General features: G+C 35.2%; 2 protein-coding genes across 4 annotated transcripts; one reads left to right on the top strand and one right to left on the bottom strand.

Moving 5' to 3' along the window:
* Positions 1–1,153: 1,153 nt before the first annotated feature.
* Positions 1,154–5,647, bottom strand: LOC132166438 (uncharacterized). Its single transcript, XM_059577254.1, has 8 exons — positions 5,019–5,647; positions 3,820–4,032; positions 3,529–3,729; positions 3,016–3,123; positions 2,703–2,840; positions 2,338–2,589; positions 1,841–2,161; positions 1,154–1,726 (listed from the first exon to the last, which is right to left on the bottom strand). The coding sequence occupies exons 1-8, from the start codon at positions 5,580–5,582 to the stop codon at positions 1,559–1,561; spliced, it is 1,965 nt and encodes a 654-aa protein (XP_059433237.1). The 5' UTR covers positions 5,583–5,647; the 3' UTR covers positions 1,154–1,558.
* A 1,313-nt stretch (positions 5,648–6,960) lies between these two features.
* LOC132166494 (tyrosine decarboxylase 2-like) lies at positions 6,961–16,270 on the top strand. 3 transcript variants are annotated; one of them, XM_059577317.1, is made up of 13 exons: positions 6,963–7,093; positions 7,257–7,377; positions 7,966–8,038; positions 8,255–8,485; positions 9,089–9,252; positions 10,315–10,455; positions 11,172–11,231; positions 12,851–13,015; positions 13,788–13,844; positions 14,073–14,137; positions 14,821–14,944; positions 15,556–15,693; positions 15,829–16,270. In XM_059577317.1, coding segments are annotated over exons 1-13 (1,464 nt in total). In that variant the 5' UTR covers positions 6,963–7,091; the 3' UTR covers positions 15,952–16,270. The 3 variants fall into 3 exon arrangements, with proteins under 3 accessions (XP_059433301.1, XP_059433300.1, XP_059433299.1); XM_059577318.1 differs by lacking the exon at positions 15,556–15,693 and having other exon boundaries at positions 6,961–7,093; XM_059577316.1 differs by lacking the exon at positions 6,963–7,093 and having other exon boundaries at positions 7,225–7,377.
* The last annotated feature ends 4,793 nt before the right edge of the window (positions 16,271–21,063 follow it).

Below are 21,063 nucleotides of genomic sequence, written 5' to 3'. Positions count from 1 at the left end.
TCTTATGGGTGTGTATGTATCATGTATGGCTTAACCATCTTCTCATTTTACCAATAAAATGATTTTATGCATCTTACATTAATATTGTTAAAGAGAAATGCTATATACTACACTCTCATTTTACTCTCATCTCACTTGACTAATGTAGCAGTGCTCATCAGCCTTTAGAGGCTAATAGGCACTATCATGTCAGCCTAATGAAATGAAAGTATAGCATATAACATTACTTATCGTTAAATGTGCACTCAATGTGCCATTGAGTAGGGCACTGTCTTGATGCCAATTTAGAGCTCTCATTGCATTGCATAAGAAGTGAATTTCATAATAGATCAATTGCTAATACTGGAGGTACTTTCGAAGTTGTTTATGGGTTTCTAGATTTTAAAAGAGCTGAAACTCTGAAAGCTTCTTTCAAATATAAATCCATTGGGAGTTGCTTTCAATGTTGTGTTTTAGGAGCACAATTTTAAGAAGCTTTAAATTTGCTACTTGCCAAATTTCCAACCTCCACGCCTAAGCTGCAAGAACTGGAATGGCGTGCGCAAAGACAACTTAAACACAAAATACTTTCAAAAACTTTTCACACATTCTTATAGGAATATTTTGACAAAAGAATTGCTTAATTCTACATTTTCTCAAGTGTAGAATCTACCCAAAAACACTCATCACTCACCAAAAAATCCTTCTCATCAAGTGGTTTCAGATTCATCCTGTAGCTTACTTATTTACAAGAACTTATTCACCGATATTGCCTACAGCAGCCGCCAAAAATTTCAATTGGCTTATCCCTTTAAGAGTAACTTCGTTCTTTTCAAATCATTTTGTTTTCTTCTTCCTTATTTTCTGAAGAGAAAATATCATCTAATTGTGTTTCTTTCAGCATCATTAAACAAAATAGAAGTTGATTGGATCTTAGGACTGACCACTAGATGCCAGATAATCTACCAGATACCAATCCAAATCGGGTAAAATTAGCCAAAGGCAAATCATTTTACTATTTCAACTGTTGCCCTCAACATTTTACGACCGGTAGAGTTTTCTAACTTCCTCCAACTCAGTTTGGAAGAAAAGTTTGTCCTTTTACGATTGTACAGTGTAACCCTCTATTAGGTAGTTGAGAAAGTTTAAATATCGAGCATAGACACGCACCACAAGAAAATAAAATTAGGGTACTTACTATACAAATACTTGTACAACAAGGCTACAATATTATCTTGTTTCTTCGAGAAAGCTATAGCAAAATTGTTATTCTAATTTGATCAGACACTATCGAAGTCAAGTTTTATACGGGTAATCCTGTCATATTCATACGGAGCCATCAAGGTCGAAGGGTAGGGACACAGCTCAGTTCCATGTGAGCCAATTTCAAACTCCTTCTATGGCTGCGACAACATTTCAAAGAAGGGGAAGAGGGTGGGGAGGTTGGAAGGTTGGAAAAAGTATATGGCTAAAGCCTAAGGGACTTACATTTTCCACTTCAACTGGCCTTAATTTTCTTTGTTCTATTTAAGCAGCAGCTTTCCCCTCCTAATGGCAGCTATCATGAGCCAGAATCAGATCATTTCTCTTCATCCTCAGAGTCTGATTTTGCGAAGACGGGTTCAGGTTGGGTTTCTGCATATGCTGGAGCAATGTACTTCGGATCTTTTGCTGCAGCATCAGCAAACTTTAGTATAGCTTCTCTTGGATCTTCATCCATCCATGTCTCCTTGATCATACCACCTTGCTGCAATTGAAATCAAATAAGTCTCTCCACTAGTTCGTTTTTAAAGTATGGAAACATCAAGGATGAAAAAAAAAGGGACAAGAAAAGGAGCGTTCTAGAGGGCTAACACAATACCTTAAGAAGATATTGGGTCAATAAGCTGCCTGCACTTGTACCAACTCTTCCACCAAAACCTGGTCCTGTCATGGGGAGTTCAGGCTTGTGGGACTTCCTAGGATCCTTCAATTCTTTCTCCCGTTGACGCTTTCGACTTGGCTGATCTCTAAATAAAGGTAGAGCATGAGGGTTGTGAACCACAGGTTTTGCCTCAAAATCATCAACAGATTTTTTCCTTGGAGCACGTGCAACACAGACAAGAGCCCCTCTCTCGCTGAGGGTTGGATCATATAATATGTGAGTGCCTCCTTGGCTTTTGTCCCCAGATGTTGCAAAGATCTGCAGAAACAAAGAAAAGCATGCATGAAATAAGTATGTTTTCTCACTCAGAAGTGTTGTAAAATTTGTGAGACACATATGAGTATGATCCATTATCATGCTGTTGTACTGCATGTAAGAACAAAGATGATTATATAATGATTTTCGGACTAAAAAGCATGTTATATGATGTTTACCTGATTGAGCTTTGGGTGCCAAGCACACTGCACAACACTACAAGTAGGGGATATCCCAACTCTTGAAACAAGTTCAAGCTTGGCTCGATCAAAAAAGCATAGCAAACCTCCGGTTGTGCTCTCCCTTTCAACAGATGTTCCAGTTAAGAATAGTTGTTCATCTGGACTGAAAGCTATATTAGTTTGGGCATAGTGGTTTGGAAGATCTACAAACACCTTGAGCGGCTCTTTCATTTGGCGCAAATCCCAAACCTGACATGCATATTTCATAAATTACAAGGAAAAAACAAGCTAGACAAATGAAGATTAGGTACATATTCAATGTAAACTGAACAACAATGGCCTCTGAACACATTTATTATCACCTTTAGTGAATCATCAGAGCTTCTTGACAATAAAATTCGTCCATCGCTAGAGAACTTAAGACTAGTAATTTCCTCTGAATGACTTTTTTCAACATATATGTCTGGCCTGCTTCCCCATCCAGGCTTAAGGTTCCATATCTGTTAAAAACAACAAAAAGCACCAATGTGAGAAAAAGCTGATGCAAAGTTCATTATGTCCAAGAGCCACACAAAAAAGATCAGTTAGCATATGCGAACATCAAAGGAGCCAAGAGATTTTCTCCCCTATTGCAATCAATAGGCACAGAGATATCAGGACAACAACTGCAAGTACCTGTATAGAACCATCTGCTATGCCACCAGCAATGCATTTCCCTTCACGATCCCAAGTGCACGTGGTGACTGGAACCCTTCCAGGTCTCGCAAGCTTTGGTTTTATGACCTATCCATTGAATGATTGAAGCATTGAGTTTACTCGATACATATAGTGGGGTTGAAGGAGGCATTTCATTTAAAGGTAATCAACCTTGCCAATGTGCAACACGTGATTATCATTAAAGGACAGATTTTTTTTTCGACAAGTAATGCATTTCATTAAAAAAGCAGAGGGGTGTAACCCTAGTATATAAGAAGCATTCAAGAAAAAACACTTTTAACGAGAAAGAGAAATTAAAGGCCAGATGTTTCTCAAAAACATTTCAAGTAAATGAGAGAGAGAGAGAGATCAAGCAAGTCCTAGCCAATTTTCTTTTTAGGTTGAGATCAATGACGAATGCATCACATAATTCCACCAGCACATTTGGCAAGTTGCAGTTTTAGCCTATTAAGGTCACAAAATACGACAAACCTGCTTCTGACTTTTGAAGTCATTTACATCCCATATACGCAGTGATCCATCCTCTGACGATGTTAAAATTGTCTCCTTATTTTTAGGGTGCCACTCTCCACAAGTCAATCCAGATATGTGGCCCTTGGTGTTCTTCAGATCACGGATATACATATCCCCCTTAATAAATTCACCTAGAGTAAGTCCATCACGGTCATAAATCTGAAAGACAAGGAAGATGGGCATGAGTTGTGTCCTTATATTCTATAACATTAGGCAAATGACACAAAAAAAAAAAGATGTATCTAGTACCTTAGCTTGAGCTGAGCCAGTCACACACAAGAAACGGTCTGCTGTTGGACTCCAGCTAATAGTACGAACTTGATGACCTTCAGATGGTTCCAGCTGTCTAAATGATCCCAAACGAGAATTCATCCCTTGAAAGTCATACATACGTACTGTATAGTCATAACTACCGGAAAGAACTCTAGACCCAGAGGGATCAACAGCAAGAGCTGAAACAACCTGTCAAAAGATCACCATGAACAAGTTCTCAATATGAGCCATCAGCCTAAATTGAAAGATGCACACTGCAAATCAAGATAATATCTTTTCAAAGGAGTTGTTTTTCTCCATTTGACTAGTTTTGAATCATCATTTTTATAAGTAAATTATTTATTTCTGCATGAAATTTACTTCCAGGCACTATATCTTTACCGAACAGTATATTTTGTATGATTCTCTTGGAATGATATGAGGATACATCAACTTATTAAGATTACATTCTGTGCATACAAAATCTAGATTTATAATATATTTTCTCACAAAGTACAAGCTCTCTGCAGCCACAAACTTCCATTCTCTTCGGCTATATGCCAAGCTAACTACATCTCACGGCTTCATATGCAAGCAAAATCATCTAAAAGCATTGAACTTTGAACAACTTCAGTTTGTTTCAAGTTTTTTCCTCAAGTCCAATAGCCTTTCAATAAGTTATGTTCTCCGAACATTTAAAAGACATTTCATTCTTTGAGCTCTCGCAAAAACATAGCCTAAGCTATCTCCCTCGGCCACAAACAAAATTTTATCTGAAACTCAGCCATATTAAAAGATAACCCCTATTGTGTGCTTCTTCCTCAAAAACAACAATCACATAATATCTAAATGTTAACATTTCATAATTGCAACTTAATTCGCCTTTAGACTATATATACCAGTAGCTTATCACTTTGTTGAAAGTTTATGCAAAGCTATAACTTCTAATTTGCTCCTTTTTCTTTTCTCTCTATTCATAGGGTCCGTTTGGATATGTGGATTGTGATTTTAAAAAACAGCAATTTCAAAATGTGTTATTTGGAAACGGGATTTTTTTTTCAACACCAATTCATAGCGTTACGCTTCATAAACAGCTTCATTTCATTTTCCATTTCAACATAATCTACTCATTGTAACTTCGACAAGGGCGAGTCATCGAAACATGAAACTAGGAATTGGGAGGTGAAAAGCAATACCTTGGTGTGCCCCTTGAGCACAATCTCATTACTCAGCGGAATCCGGTACTGATTCTCCTCCTCCTCTTCCTCGTCATCGTCATCGTCCGAACCAGACTCGTCCACATTCGGCCCAGGTGGCGGCCTTGGCGGTCCAATCATCTCTTCCTCCTCGTCCTCAGAGTCCAGCTGGCCCGCCGGCGGCCTCGGAGGCCCAACAATCACTTCCTCCTCATCGTCGGAGCCTAATTGGGCCGCCGGAGGCGGGCGAGGTGGACCAATCAACTCAGCTTCATCGGTCTCGGGCCCACCGTTGGCAGAAGAATTAGGTTTAGGGAGTGGGGGCTTCAGATGCCGGAGAGAGGTGAGCCAGGTTCGGGAGGAGGAGGAGAGAGAAGGGATGTCGGCGGTGGGTTTGTTGGCGATGGAGGACGAGGGTTTTGGGTTTTCTGGAAGGTTCGTGGCGGTGGTGCGACGAGTGGCGCTGTGAATGACTTCAAGAGAGGTTTGGGGCTTCGATTGCTTGCCGAATGAGAGAGGGAACTGGGCTCTGATCCCATCGTACATCTCCGCCTCGTCCTCCATCTTCGCTTCTCAGCTACGCTTCTTCTTCTTCTTCTTCTTCTTCGTCCTTGTTCTACCGCCATGGAGACTTGGCTGTGGTGGAAGAGAGAGGATGGGTCATGGGCCGGGCTGCTCCAGTCCGCCTGACTAAATTCCGCTTTGGACTATGGACGTATGGGTTATGGGCCGAGCCCCTGCAATGAGAATCTCCTTCAACCGCCAACTCCTCCAATTGGGCAAACAATTGTGGAAAATCTCACTCACAAAATAAAAAAATTGTGGAAAATCTCTAGTAATAATCAGAAGCAGGCTGGAACACAGAGGATAATTAATGGCAATTATTTAACAATTCGTACAATTAATATGAGAAAATTCATATGGGTATTACTTATCCAACTAAGTGATTGAACAATCTAAAATTTATTTGAGCAGGTGAATCTCATATTACTTATTCAAATTGCTAGCAATACAAAAATGTGGACAAATAATTATTGTGGATGTCAATCCTAATCTAGATGGGAGATTGCGACCAATTTCCATCCTCATGAATTTACGAGATTTGTTTATGGTTAAGCTTACGTACTCATTGCATGAACAAGGTTAGAAGCAGCACTTTTATTCTCATTGCATGAACAAGGTTAGAAGTGGCACTTTTATTCGACCAGTATTCCACTGTACTAATGTGATAATTTCAATTAGTCCTTGTTAAAAAAAATTAAAAATAAAATAAAATCAAGAGCCGGTTGCCAACTAAGTGAAAAAGTGCCAAAATAAAAATAAAAATCAAGAGCGGGTTTCTAACGTATTCTACCACATTTTTAATTTATATGGTAAAAATTAAGTATTCTACCACATAAATTTTTAAAAGAAACATTTTATATGATTTAATTGATCCCACAAGTGAACTATGATAATCTCTACACAAAGTATCATGTCATGATTTGTTTATTTTTTATTTTATAATAATCTTATAACTATTTTATATATGTTTTTATTATTTTATATAATATTAATGTAACATAAATTTGACGTCACATGTCATTAAATTTTTAGATTAAAAAAAAAAAACAAAAAACAAAAAAATCCTTTTTTTTTTAATTTATTTTTATTTTATTTTATAAATGGAGGTGACTATTTGATAGCGAAAGTAATGTTTATATATATATACACAGAAATTTCCTCCAAATTAATGTATAGGAAATATCAGATTTGTCTAAATTAGTAAATTACTATTAATGACTTTAAGAATTTATTGTATGTTTTAAATATTTATAAATACTTGATATTATTTTAAATGGGTTTCAAAAATATTTCCTTTGAACTGTTTTAAACGAAACTATTTAGTATTTAATATCAAAATTAGACTAATGGCGTGGACGACTCCCGCCTGCAGATTTGTCGTTTGGGTGTGATCCACGTCCACACATGACACATCTGCCTATCTCCCCCTCCCCCTCAGTTACCAACTGTAGAGGCCTAGAGGGGTCTGATCGTTTCCCAAAACTCTAAGTCGTTTACCCACCAAAAACAATGTAAGTAAACAGGTGTTTCTAGTTGTTTCTGGGTTATGTTTGTTGGTCTACTTGCTTTTCGTTTGAAGGTTTTATTTTGTGATGTTGGTTTCTTTGTTTGAGTATGTTTATCTGGTCATTTTGGTTCATGGGTGTTGCTTTTTGCAATGTGGGATGAGCACAGGGATGGTGGGTTGAGGCCAATGGATGCTGAGCAACTCAGAGAGCATGCACACAAGATGGTGGATTTTATTGCTGATTACTACAAAAGTATTGAGAATTTTCCAGTTCTCAGCCAAGTTGAGGTCTTTACAGTCTCTCTCTCTCTCTCAGATTCTTTCTTTACGTACATAAGGGTATGAGTTTATTATAATCAGTGATTTCAATGTAGAAGACCCACGTCTTTGAAAGGCATAATATCTCTCTTTCTCTGCGTGAGAGTATTGGAAAGGGTAATATTACATGTTACATACTCAACTCTCATCCTATTCCCATATAACTGGGCGGATGTGGCAGTGCTTATAAGCCCTTGGATCAGCCTATATTAAAAGAGAAAAAAAATCTAAGGGCTAGACACTGCCACGTCAGTCCAATTGTATGGGAGTGAGAAGGGAGTTGAGCTGCCAATGAACTGTTATTCAAATGGAACTTCCTATTCCCTCAATAATTTGAAGGGGGGGGTGGGGGCAAGGTTGTGTGTAACTTGACAATAATAACAATACTAATGAGCAATAATTTTGCAAATAGTTGTGCAATTCATTAAAATTTTATTTATGGGAGGAATTTATGGTTCAGTTATATTAGCTGAGTCTTTTATATTTTGTGGTCTAATTTTATTTTCTATTTAATAGAACTTCTTCCTTTGGTATTAAGAATACAGTGTTTCTATGCAGCCCGGTTATCTTCGTGGAATCTTACCAGATTCTGCACCTAATCACCCTGAGTCATTGGAAGATATATTTAATGGTGAAGTTTCTTAACTACCTTTTCTTTTTAGTTACTTCATGATTAATAGGAAAGCAATTTAAAAAGAAACTTCTAGCATGATATGTATGTTGCTTATTATTCTTATTTGTTGGGTTGAATACAATGTAGGTCTTGCTAAATTGTCTAATTGTAACCCCCACCCCCTTCAATTTGATAAAAACATTTTCCATGGAAAAATCTTGTCTGTGATTGTAGACGTTCGGGCAAAGATATTACCTGGGGTAACCCATTGGCAAAGCCCAAACTTCTTTGCCTATTATCCCTCTAATAGCAGCATCGCCGGATTCTTAGGAGAAATGCTCAGTGCTGGTCTTAACATTGTGGGTTTCAGTTGGATAACTTCTCCTGCAGCAACAGAGCTTGAAATGACTGTTCTGGATTGGCTTGCTAAATTGCTCAAACTGCCGGATGATTTCCTTTCAGCAGGTACCCGCTTCTTCTTCTTCTTCTTGATTTCTCAAGTCAGAGTTCTGTATCTATTTTGCTTGATATAGACAAATAGGAAACAGTGAGGTCTCCCAATATTGACAGAGAACTTGAAATTTATTTCCTTTGGAAAAAAATGCATTATAGATTGAATAATTGGAAGTATTGGAGTGGAGAGAAATAATGTGTTTTATCAAAACTAGAATTATGAAGATTGCTGAAAGGGTAGTATATTGGTCATCCGAGCAACTCGGGTAATTGAATGCTTCGGTAGAAGATGAATCTCAGAATTAGGAATATACACCAAGCTTAAGTGAGTAAACCAAATTAAAGGATATTTGACTTTGCAGAATATATGACTTTTTTCTTTTATTTTCTTTTTTTAGTGATTAGAAGTCAAGATATGTTTTTACATCAATGAGAAGAGATATGCTAGACTAATATTTTAATGGGTTGGATTGAGGTTAGCTCTATTTTAAGATTGAATTTAGACTGCCTTTGGAAGTTTAAAGTAATCCTCAAACTTAGGCGTTCAAGGGTTTTTGATTTTATGAAATTGGATCGTTCCAAGTGAACAAAACAATATTGCGAATCTTGTTGTAGGCGAAGGTGGTGGAGTGATACAGGGCACAGCAAGTGAAGCTGTTTTAGTTGTGCTATTGGCTGCTCGTGACAAGATTTTACGGAGGGTTGGCAAAAATGCCCTTGAGAAGCTTGTGGTTTATGCATCTGATCAAACGCATTCTGCACTACAAAAAGCCTGCCAGGTAGCTTTATAAATGTGCAGAAGTATCTAAATGATCCATTTTCTTTTAACTTCTTTTTTGCAGATTCAGATGATGCTTCCAGACACTTGCATGATTCATGAATTCATAAGCTATAACCTGTAACATAAACATAATGATAAAATTTGTTGGATGGTATATAACCATGTTTATGTTGTATGACTTGTAATGGATGCATCCATTACTAGGTGTAATTCATTTATATAAAGATCATGCATCATCATCAGCTGTCACCCCATTTTCCTTTTGTCCTTTTGTCTTTTTGGCTGAGAGGGGTAGTTTAGCTATCCTCCTGTGCATCCACAGAATGCGTGTTTTCTCCTCTTTTCATTATCGTACAATTTTCTTTAAGCTCTTCAGATACTTGGTGCCAATACTAACAAAATAGATGGCTGTAGCTAGTATTTCAAGGCATTTGGCAATGGACACATGGCAACAACCATTGTCCCCCTCACTTTCTCTCTCTCCCACCCCCAGGTTTTGCTGCCAAATTCTGTTGTCGCATCACTTTGGATCCTCCCTGTGTATCGGCGCTTCATTGCTTGTTCGCTGCTGAGCAGATCCCCTTCTTTCTGAATGTGCTCCCATCCTCTCCATCTTCTCCTTTATTGGATTCAGACAAATTAAGTAAAATAGATATGAAAGAAAATTGTACTTGTTTTGTGACTGAATAATTATAGATAGTCAGACCAAAAGGAAATAAAAGAATGGTAGAGAAAAGTTTCTTGATAATATTATCAACAGAAGGACAACTTTCTATGGTGTTTTTATTTGCCAAATTAAAGTGCTCTTTATGCTGTATGATTGCCTTAAGCACATGGCAGAAACAAAGACAATGTTGTCCTATATCGTCGTTTTCCACAGGTGCTTGAGGCATAAGCCTTGAGACATTGTGAAGACATAACTTTTGAGTTGCAACTATGATGGGTGTATTCTATATTAATAATTTTCTCTTATGTTGCTTGGCTAGGGTTTTGAATTTATGTTTATTTTAACAATGTCATTCATTATTTTATGATTATAATGCTTATTGTTTAATGACAGATAGGAGGAATCCACCCAGAAAATTGCAGGTTGCTGAAAACAGATTCTTCTATTAACTATGCCCTCTCACCTGATGTACTCGGTGAAGCGATTGCACATGACATTTCCAATGGTTTAATCCCCTTTTTCTTATGTGCTACTGTAAGAAACAGAAGACTTTTGGTGTTAGTTTGTTTCCTGCTGTTTTTATCATCATTTTTTTTCAATGCTCTGCTTGAGTTACTCATTGTTAAGAATACTGTATGTTTTCTTAACACCAACTTTTGAGCACCCTCTCTCCTTTTGGTGCCATCAACATGATTTAAATCATTATTCCATTAAGCAGTGTTTCCTTTATTCTTGTTCAGATCTAAGCTGTCATTGATATAATAATTTGCGTGATTCCTTCTGACAATATCCATGACTTCATTTTTGTCACAAATTTCAGTTGCATACTAATATCAGGTTATGTGTTAGCTTAGACAATTTTTTAGAGGTTTGGACATAAAAGAAAAGAAAATAGTTTTTGTCATGATGATTGGTTGACTTATAGAAATTATATGATCTAGTACTTAAATTTAGTAATGATCTGCTACTCAACTGATCTACATATCTTGGTTGGAGGCTAACACACTCTTTGATAGGCTTTTTATTTTCTTTTTTCCTTTCAGACTAGGAAATAATGTACCACCTGTATTCAAGAAAAGAACTGTTGTTCATGTTATTTTCTGTGGATATGAGGAACATTGTATCCTTGGAATCTTTTTCTATATCCTTTTGGGAAGGAGAGGGCAGGAGACGAATAGGTTCCTTTTACCTCAAACAATGCAATGTTAGAACTTCAATTAACTAAAGAAGGTTTGCATTTATACTTGCAGGTTGGTACTACTTCATCAACAGCTGTTGATCCTTTGCTTTTGCTTGCAAAGATTGCTAAGGTAACACATTTTACTGCACTGATGAGACAACCAACTAAGAGAGATGCTTTGCTCATTATATCAGTTTCTTATATAGATCTATTGTGATAATTTGAGTGTTGTTACCCTCTTCCATAAATAAAGTTATTTACAAAAGCAAAGGGAGGGGGCATGAGATGACTACTCCAAGACTAAGCCTAACTACAAAGCTACCAGTCTAATTGACAAAAAGGATTATATAAAAAAATCACATAGAAATACCTTCAAAATAGGCCAAGAAATGTAGTCAGAAACTTGATATTCCTTGTCTTCCTGTGCTTTGGTGTTCCTTAAATTCCAAAGCCTTCATAAAGAGGCACAGAGGGACACCTTCCACATCAACTTCCTTTCTGTACCCAAACTGACATCTAACAAGAAGACTTTTCAAAATGGCAATGAATCAAAAAATTGTCAACAGACTCTTCAAATGCCAAGTACATGATTTACCTATTAGGTCATTTAAGCCCCTTGTGGCTTACTTTGTTGATGGAAAGCTATCATGGCCAAGTAAAGTGATTCAAATTCCAAATGGAGGATGATTTGTTTGGTACCAGTTACTATTAGTCTCAATTTTTACAGTAATTAAGATTATAACATAACTTAATCTGGATATTATTTAGGAATAATCAGTTCCAGATTTGGTTTTCATGAGGTACGAAAGCGTAGTTAATGCATTATAACTTGTTGTATTATGAAAATCATATTTTTAGATTCACATACTGGAACTTTTAATGGATAGCTGTAGGGGTTTAGTGCCATTGACCCACTGTGGGTTTATTGAGTTGCTAAGTTGCTTTGAACCATTTGTTAGAATTGCAATGTGCATCTAAAGTAGGACCGAGTGTAGAATTTATTTCAAACATTGCAGCTGTTGACTAGTTCATTTTTTTTAAGACTTAAGCATTGAGGTTACCTTGCTGCTACAGATAATTACCAGGATATGGGAATAAGAATGCACGGCTCAATGGTGTAATGCATGGACTATACTGATATTTTGGCATGGACTAGATTTAAAGGGAAAACTATCTATGTGCAAATGAAGAACCACCGAAAAATATATGATTTGTCTTTTGATGACAGCGTGCATAGCAAGCTTGTTTTCGTCCTCTTATGCTCTAGAATTAATCAAGTTTTCCTAAAATTAGTAGAGTTAGAAATGTTTTGTCATAATTGCATCATTTAAAAGTATTTAAAACTAGAGAAATATTTTTGTCTTGTTTATATATACACCAACATTTTATCCTTTGAAGAAAAGAAAGGGGAGAAAAATTTTCTTTCTCAACTGTTTGCCATTCTTCTCACAAATCAGAAAAGTAAATAAAAGAAAGAACTAAAATTTTCCACTCTGCCTGACTAAAATTTTCTTTCAAAGTTTGTGAATACAAGGAACATATTATTTATGTTCTCTTTTGAAAAACAAACCAAATGGAGTCTTTTCAATTTTTAACACCTTGTGGAGGAAATTGTGTTTCACTCTTACTTGTGTAAAGAGTCTGAAGAGTGCCTCTTAGTTATGCTTTATTTTATGGCAAATGTATTTAACACACATTGAAGATTTAGACAATCTAACAATGCTTTCAATGCATGTCCTCTTGACACAGAGTAATGGAATGTGGTTTCACGTGGATGCTGCTTATGCTGGAAGTGCCTGTATATGTCCAGAGTACCGCCACCATATTGATGGTGTTGAAGAAGCTGACTCCTTTAATATGAACGCACATAAATGGTTTCTAACAAATTTTGATTGTTCTGCGCTTTGGGTTAAGGTATGCCATCATATATTTGTCCGCATGTTTCCATTAAAAGCTGAAGTCCATGCTTCATTTCTCTGTTGTGTTCATTATGCTATCGCTATATGTATATGTGAATGTATTTCGTGAATGTACATTTGCATTTGGTAAATTGCTTTCTGTAGTTTTTGAGTGATATATCCTGAATATTTTGCTCCCTCTCTCTCACACACACGTGTTTGCATGCTAAAACCCAGACACAGTTGAAATGGGTGTGCATTCTCTATACACGAAAGGTATTTCTGTAGTTCTTCTCTATTGGCCAGCTACCACAGTCCTTTTTAGGGTAAAAATGTTTCATCTTTCTCTTATAGGTTTTTGTAGAAAGTACTCTGTACAACTACCTTGGGAGATCGCTGGAAGACTTTAGAAGTCATCTGTGCTGTTCACTATAGCCATTGTATTGTCACTCAAACCAATTACCTTTCCCAAAAAAAAAGTCATAAGATATAGCATAACATTTGTTTTAATAATATGGTAATTCAACATGACTATAAGAAAAAGTGCTATATCGATTTACAATGATTTACCTCCTAGTTACTTGGACAATCCTATCATAATATATTTTTGCTGATTTATAGTTGGTCAACTAATGGTTTTAAACTCTTTTGCTAATTAGATGGTGCTAGTCTCATGAATTTTGTTATAAAGATGTCATATGCTATCAAATTTAATTTAATTTTTTCTTCTTTTTGATCTGATATTTTCTCATATATAATGATAGATTGTGTCAATTTCATGACAACAGGATAGAAATGCCTTGGTTCAGTCCCTGTCTACAAATCCAGAGTTTCTGAAGAATAAAGTAAGTTTTTTCTTACATGGTCTTGATATTTTCTTGTGCAACTCTTGTGAACAGAAAGAAGACCACATTTTTTAGTTTTTGAATGAATATGGTCTTTGAGTAAGCAATTGCCACTTTTAGATGGTAGATTGCCAGTGTTTGAGATTAAATGTTACTGTAATATTTCAGTATCTTGAGTTTGTTGTGCTATACAACTTCTATATTTGATATTGCAAATTGATATTCCAGGCCTCTCAAGCAAACATGGTTGTGGATTACAAAGATTGGCAAATTCCTCTTGGACGTCGGTTTAGGTGTGCCTTTGAACATTTTGCCTCAGAAAAGACATTTCTGTTTTGCTTGATGTGCTATTCATCTTAACAATTATTTAAGAGGTTAGTCTTGTTACCCTGCTTTGCTGGGAACAACACTTAGAAATGGCCTCTTATGGAAAGGTTGAGAATGGGAGAAATAAAAGTTTTTGGCATACTCTACCCTATTTATAGCATATAAGGCATTATAGGGAACTCTTTAACCATTTTTTATTTTCTATGTTTTGGTTAGGCACTATTTCTATATTTCTTTATAATAATCTAACCTTTGCATAATTTAGTTAGTGATGGCTGGTTAACTGTTTATTTCTTTGCTTCACTACTCTTGAATGATTTTAATATGTTGAAGAACTATAAGGGAAAAAAAGTCTACAAAATGTTTTTACTGAAATTTTTATCCAATTTTCTGTGTAACATATTTTTCCATTTATTATATGCTCAAGATATTTATATTTTTTGCACAACAAATTTAACTGCCCTTTAACTCATCATTATTGCAATAGTCCAACCAAGACTAACCTCATTTGGCCTATAAGTTTTAGTCCAATCTCTTTCTCGGAGTTCATAATTTAAACACACGCATGGGTGCACACACATACACACAACATCTTAATGGTTCCAATCATGTTATATTTGTATTTACTGTTCTATATGCTGGCTTCCAGATCATTGAAACTGTGGATGGTGTTGCGACTATACGGTATAGAAAACCTGCAATGCTACATAAGAAACCACATCAACTTGGCAAAACATTTTGAAGGGCTTGTTGCTCAAGACCCAAGATTTGAGGTAATGGAAGTCTTTATGAACTTATTTGTTCATAAATCATGTGCTTTCCTTTTTCAATTGTCCCAAAATAGATTCTGATATAAAAGATATATCCATTTAGTTTTTCTTTGAATATACGCCTTTTCAAATTTAATCCCACATTTCTTAGCCAATTTAAAGAGTCTTTGTTCATGAAAATATGTGCCATGTGTAACTTTCATCTACTGTGGGATGGATGGATTATCTTTTTGCATAGAATCCATAATAAGCACACTGGGAGGTTTTTTGTGACAATAAGAACCTTGCTGCTTACTTGCGATATCCCCGCTTACTTGCATGGCTTGGCTCGTTCTTCAAGCCCTGCTTCTCCCTTCCCTCTCTCCCCGTTCTAACGTCCAAAACAAGGCCATATGGAGTATATCCAAGTGATAAGGCATCAGATTTTGGTACCGGCATGCAAAGGTTCAAATCCTTTTGCTCCAGATTATTAACACCCAATCGGGTTATTATAGGAGCAGAGTTTGGTTATATTTTCCTCATTAGAAATTTAGAAGTTCAATGTCATTTTATATAGGCTTATGTGATTTCTGCATACACTGTTATGAATTTGTCAACCAAATTCATGTGTGCAGGTTGTTACCCCTCGGATATTTTCATTAGTTTGTTTCCGCCTTCTGTCGTCTCAAAACAATGAAGATCACGGCAATAAACTGAACCATGACCTATTAGACGTCGTAAACTCAATGGGGAAAATTTTCATTTCTCACACAGTAAGCTGATTGTTCTTCCTTTGATGTTCATATTCATTGGTTTTTTTTTTTTTTTTAACTTTCTGCTTATTTTTCTTCCATGTAATGATTGTCAGTGCATGAGTTAAGTTCCTTGCTTGTGACCATATGATGCAGGTTCTTTCAGGCAAATACATTCTACGTTTTGCTGTAGGAGCTCCATTGACAGAGGAGAGGCATGTCACTGCAGCTTGGAAGGTTTTGCAAGAGGAAGCCTCAACCCTGCTTGGAAGTTTGTAGAAGTTCATCCAAAAGGATCCTCTCCATTTCAAAGGAAATGGAAAGGAATGGAGAGGAACCGTTAGGCAAAACAAGAGGGTAAAATGGTCTTTATAAAATTGAAAAGACCATTATGCCCTCCTATATTGCACTTACCGGTTCCTCTCTATTTCCTTTGAAATGCATTCCGAAGTTCATCTGGTGTCAACCTATGATCTTTGGCTTGTTAAAGTATTAATTAAATAAATGATTAAATTCACATTTTTCTATTATCCCAAACTTTTAGAATAAATAGCGATTTAATATGGTATCAAAATAAAGATTGTGATTAGTTCTAACCCTTGACAGCTTACTCTCAATTTCAATTAAATATTCTATATGTTGAGTTTTTCTTGTTAAAGTATTAATTAAATGTTTGATTTACTATTTTCTATTAGCATAAACTTTTATAATAAATAGTTATTTAATATAGCTAAGGTAAGATCTAACCGAACACTCCCAAAAAATAAAAGATGTTGCAAGGGGATCCTACGGTAGAACATGTGACGTCTATTCTTAAAACAATCACGTGCTCTAAAAACAAATGTCAATTTAATAGATTAGATCGAAGAAATTTTTTCTGCTCCGGCCGGTTGAGAGAAAACCTGTCCCAGCAAGGGTAAGATAAGACCCATTAAACGTGGCATCTGTTGCATGATAAGGCAATGCATATCCCATTTCAATGGTTGTAGTTGTCTGATGTAATAAGAGAATTCCTATCGGAATAATTCTATTATTCTCACAAACTTGTATGGTTCTTACTATATTTTATAGCTTTTAAATTTGAATTTTATCTTCAAAACCATTGATAGAGATTTTATTTCGAGAATGAATTTTTATGAGAATATTAACATTTAAAACCCAAAACAAAAATAAAAATAAAGATCAATATCTGTTTGCTTTGGGCTAAAAGCTTGGGCCAACTCAATTCAATCGGACGGCCACGGTGTGCCACTTCAGTAATTATAGGCTTGATTCTGCAAAACTTTGCATTGGATTCAGAAATCACATGCCTACCCAAGAAAAGCAAACCAGTAATTATTTTATTAGTAGTGAGATACGTAGTAGGAAATGGCTTGGATTTGAAATTTCAAAAATTAGAATTCTCTTAGAAATTTCAGAGGATCCAAATCCATGAGTTTACAAGATCGGAATAAAAGCACTAGATGAAAATTATGAATTTAATTATTTAATTAATATTAACAAAAAATTCAAGCCGCAAAAATAGTCACAAAACACTCGAAATTGTGAGGAAAAAGGTGATTGAAATGTGCATGAAAACGACCCAGATAACAACAAAAAGAAAGAAAGAAAGAAAAGGCAAAAGGTTAGGTGATTGAAGTGTGTAATTGAATACTGAGATATCTTTTGGCATGTCCCCCCAACTTTCTGAGGAATAAGAGCCCTTTCCTGAATCTTGTAGAGAAGGCCAAGGGGGAACAAAAATCCTATTCTTCATTTGAGAATATTCATTTTGAGTAAGGAGGAATTTTTATTTTAATATATTCCAATGGAGCTGCTATATATTCACTTATATTCTTGCCATTTCATCAAGTAATACTGACGGTGTGACAATGTCGTTCCGTTCATTTGAACAGCTCTTAGAACATGCTTTACGGGGTGTGATTCCGAATGCCATAAAAGATTTTGGCTTCCTTAACTGGATACCAGTTAGTTTTTAGATGAGATGGTCAAATGTTTGATCCAATATTAACTGCTAATTTCACAAACTCAAGTAACAGTTAACATTTTATGAAAATAGGTGTCGCATGATAGCTCACGTTTTAGTGGTTAACATGATAAGTATCACGTAGACTGTCATGTCAGTTTGTTAACATGATAAGCATCACGTAGATTATCACATCCATTTATAAACATAATACATTTTAATGCTTGATGAGGTACGTGCCACGTGAAAAATCGTAGTACCTCTTTGGAACTGTATTCATATTCTAAGAAGCACTTCTGCTATGTAATGGAAGAATGTGGAAAGGCTGGTGATGTACTATAAGCCTTCCACCTAAAACATTCCTCTTCAAGTACTGCTTGATTTCTTGGAAGAATCTGATTCTTGGGAGTGTTCAAGGAGTGAATATTCATGCAGTAATAATAATAATAATAATAAAAAGGATTACCCAATAATCACCAACTAATTTCTAATTAAAACTTTACGTTGCTAATTAAGCCAATATACTTATCATATAGAGAGAGAAATTCAATATCATATCAAGTGACATGATGGACAAACCATAAAGTAGACCACCAACAAAGTTTCAGATTAGGCATAATTAGCAAAAAAATAAAAATAAGTTTCAGTTTCAGATTAGGCATAATTAGGATCGTGGGAAAGATCCTCCCCTATCGTCCTTTTCCCTCATTCAATTAGAAAAAAACAAAAAAAATAAATGTTATAAATCATGTAGACCCAGCCTCATCTTGATAAAAGCTATAATCACCCACTAGAATGTTTGGGTTTTCACCTACCAAGAAATAGTTAAATTATTTATTTTAATATTATTTATTATTTATCGATGTTGAGTTTGAGAGCTAGCTAGAATTTTAAATTAAATAAATCCATTAATCATTTTTTATTAATTTAAGTCTTTGAGCTATATTCTCAGCTTGAATTCCTGCAATTTCTATTAACTTAAACTTTTGAAATAAGTGATATATAATTTAATAACGAGTCTTTGTTGAGGCGGCGAGTTAACTTGGGTTCAATTTAACTTGGAATATTTCTTTATGTGACATCAAATTCTAGGAACATGGGAAGAAAAATTCTTTTTAAGAAAAATATTAAAAAAAAAAAATCCCATTCTTTGCTCAGAATATTCAAAGATGTAAATGTCCTCCCAACTTCTAAGGTACAGAAGCACGTTTTTTTGAAAAGAAGGAAAATCCGATTCTTTGCTCAGAATATTTCATCAATATTCTTGAGTGAAGATGAATTTTTTGCTGGAGATATTCCTTGGAGCTGCTGTCTCCACTTCTGTCATTTACATCACCATGAGTCAAAGATTTAATTAGTTTTGATTCGGATAAAGTTTGGTTGATTTGGGTGCTCTAAATAGTTAGACTATGTTTGGGATTAGAAATATATGTTTAGGTCATGTTTGGTTTGCGAAATGTGTATTCTATTAGAAAAAGGAATAGGTATTACTGGAAATAAAAGATGTTAGAATTGAATAATTATTCCAATTCTTTAGTTTGGTAACAACACACATGGTCTACCTAGAATTGAATCAAAATTACTAAAAACCCCCCATATATATATATATATATATTTTCAATTCATATTAAAAAAAAAAAAAAAAAAAAGTGGGTGAGTGGTCAGCCACCCATAAAAGCGCTCGGGGGTGGTCAGTCACCCACTTTTTAAATATGCTACGTTTAAATTGACATCTGTCCTAATAATATGTGATTATCCATGTAATTTTAATGTGAAAGAACATAGCATATCTAGTAAATTGATGTATATTCTTAAACAATGTGATTTTCATATATATTTTTAAATATGCTATGTTCTTCACATTAAAACTACATGGATACTCATATATAATTAAGACTTGTCTGTAAGTTCAGGAAGCAAAGATCATGCCACTATATTAGCAGATCTAGTAAAGAGCATGCATGATATAAGCTTCAAGTAAAACTCTTATTTGAAAACTGACTTGTAAGAGAAGTGTATCCGAGAGCTTATATACAGATAGTTAAGATTGCACTTAAGTTATGTGAGACACTTAGGATCGTAACATATATACCACCATGCTCAACAGCTAACTTTTACGGTAGTCTATTCTATCATTATTCAATGACTTAATACGATGCACATGCATAGTACAAATATATTTTAATCCAACTTATAGGTCGTCACCTTTGTGACTCGACTACAAAATCACAATTCATCTAATCTCATACTCAACATGGTGGTGATTCTAATACTATATAATACAAGTTTCAGGTAGAATTTACCCTTACAAATCTGCTTTCAAAGAAAAAGTGTCAAATAACTTATAAACACGTACAATCAATTACGTTTAAATCACGTGAAATACTTAGGATCGTAGCAATAGAAATGTGGTGGATTATAATAGCATTTTTACTCTAACTCTTGGGGCCACGAATCTTTGAGTAGAATTTGATTCTATGGAGCCTCTGAAGACTGAAAGCATCCATCCCAATCTGTCTTGGAATACAAGTGCATCTTGGCCAAGAGCAGTGTCAAGTGTCTGCACAACTTGGATAACTTAAAAGATTCTATTGAGCAACGACAAATTTAGGTTGGCAAGGTTTTCATGAGCATCACATGATGCTCTACGTACATCTTATGTCATTGTTCATTTGGCATAAGTAAAGGTTGGTCCAATTAGAAAACCCTTGAAAATGATTTTAATTTGATTTGACAGATTTAATGGTGTGGTGAATACGTTGTCACGTTATCTGAAATTTTAAGTAACGTGACACCATGTACGTAATTATATACGACAAAACAAAACAAAATTTTGATTAGATAAAAATAGAAAAGATTATATTCCATTTCTAGATGGAGATTTGGTGTTCAACCTCATATCCCATGTTCTTTATGTTGGACCTCTCTCCTCAAAGTCATGTTCCTCAAATTGACACTGCTTATGATGTTTTCCAAGTCATCCATTGTGTCATGTTGTTGGAGATGCCAACAATATTATTCTTGTTCCCTCTTTTTCTTTTTCTTTTTTACTTAACAAAAAGAATCCAACAGGAAATGAGAATGCTTCCTGAAAACGATTAGAAGGCGGTCACAAAGCGAATAAATTTGTACTTATGTTATCTTTCTAAAGAGATATTAATATTAACATTTTTTTTTCTAAATCATGTCTAGTGAATAAAGTCACCTAAAGCACAAAGTAAAAACCTTTTTTTTTTTTTTTCTCAAAATAAAAATATTAACAAATAATTTAAAACACCCAAAACAAATTTATTTCTTTATATCACATTACAACATTTCTTTAAAAAAAAAAAAAAATCTCTAAAGGTTTTAACATTGAATCTTGCAATTGTGGTCAGAGGGAAGATGCCAAGGAGGTACAATACAAAGCATATCTTGTCTTTGAT

The sequence above is a fragment of the Corylus avellana genome, chromosome ca11 (assembly GCF_901000735.1).
Source record: "Corylus avellana chromosome ca11, CavTom2PMs-1.0".
In the NCBI taxonomy this organism is placed as follows: Eukaryota; Viridiplantae; Streptophyta; class Magnoliopsida; order Fagales; family Betulaceae; genus Corylus; species Corylus avellana.
Note: the sequence above shows the minus strand (reverse complement) of the source record. Positions and strands in the feature narration are given on the sequence as shown.

Bases quoted from the DNA above. Each gene is read 5' to 3' on its own strand.
- LOC132166438 (XM_059577254.1), bottom strand. From the start codon at position 5,582: ATGGAGGACGAGGCGGAGATGTACGATGGGATCAGAGCCCAGTTCCCT. The intron at 3,124-3,528 runs GTTTGTCGTATT...TTCAATGGATAG, and splicing joins ACTTCAAAAGTCAGAAGCAG to GTCATAAAACCAAAGCTTGC. The intron at 2,841-3,015 runs GTACTTGCAGTT...TGTTTTTAACAG, and splicing joins TAGCAGATGGTTCTATACAG to ATATGGAACCTTAAGCCTGG.
- LOC132166494 (XM_059577316.1), top strand. From the start codon at position 7,240: ATGTGGGATGAGCACAGGGATGGTGGGTTGAGGCCAATGGATGCTGAG. The intron at 10,456-11,171 runs GTAAGAAACAGA...TTATACTTGCAG, and splicing joins CCTTTTTCTTATGTGCTACT to GTTGGTACTACTTCATCAAC. The intron at 14,945-15,555 runs GTAATGGAAGTC...TCATGTGTGCAG, and splicing joins CTCAAGACCCAAGATTTGAG to GTTGTTACCCCTCGGATATT.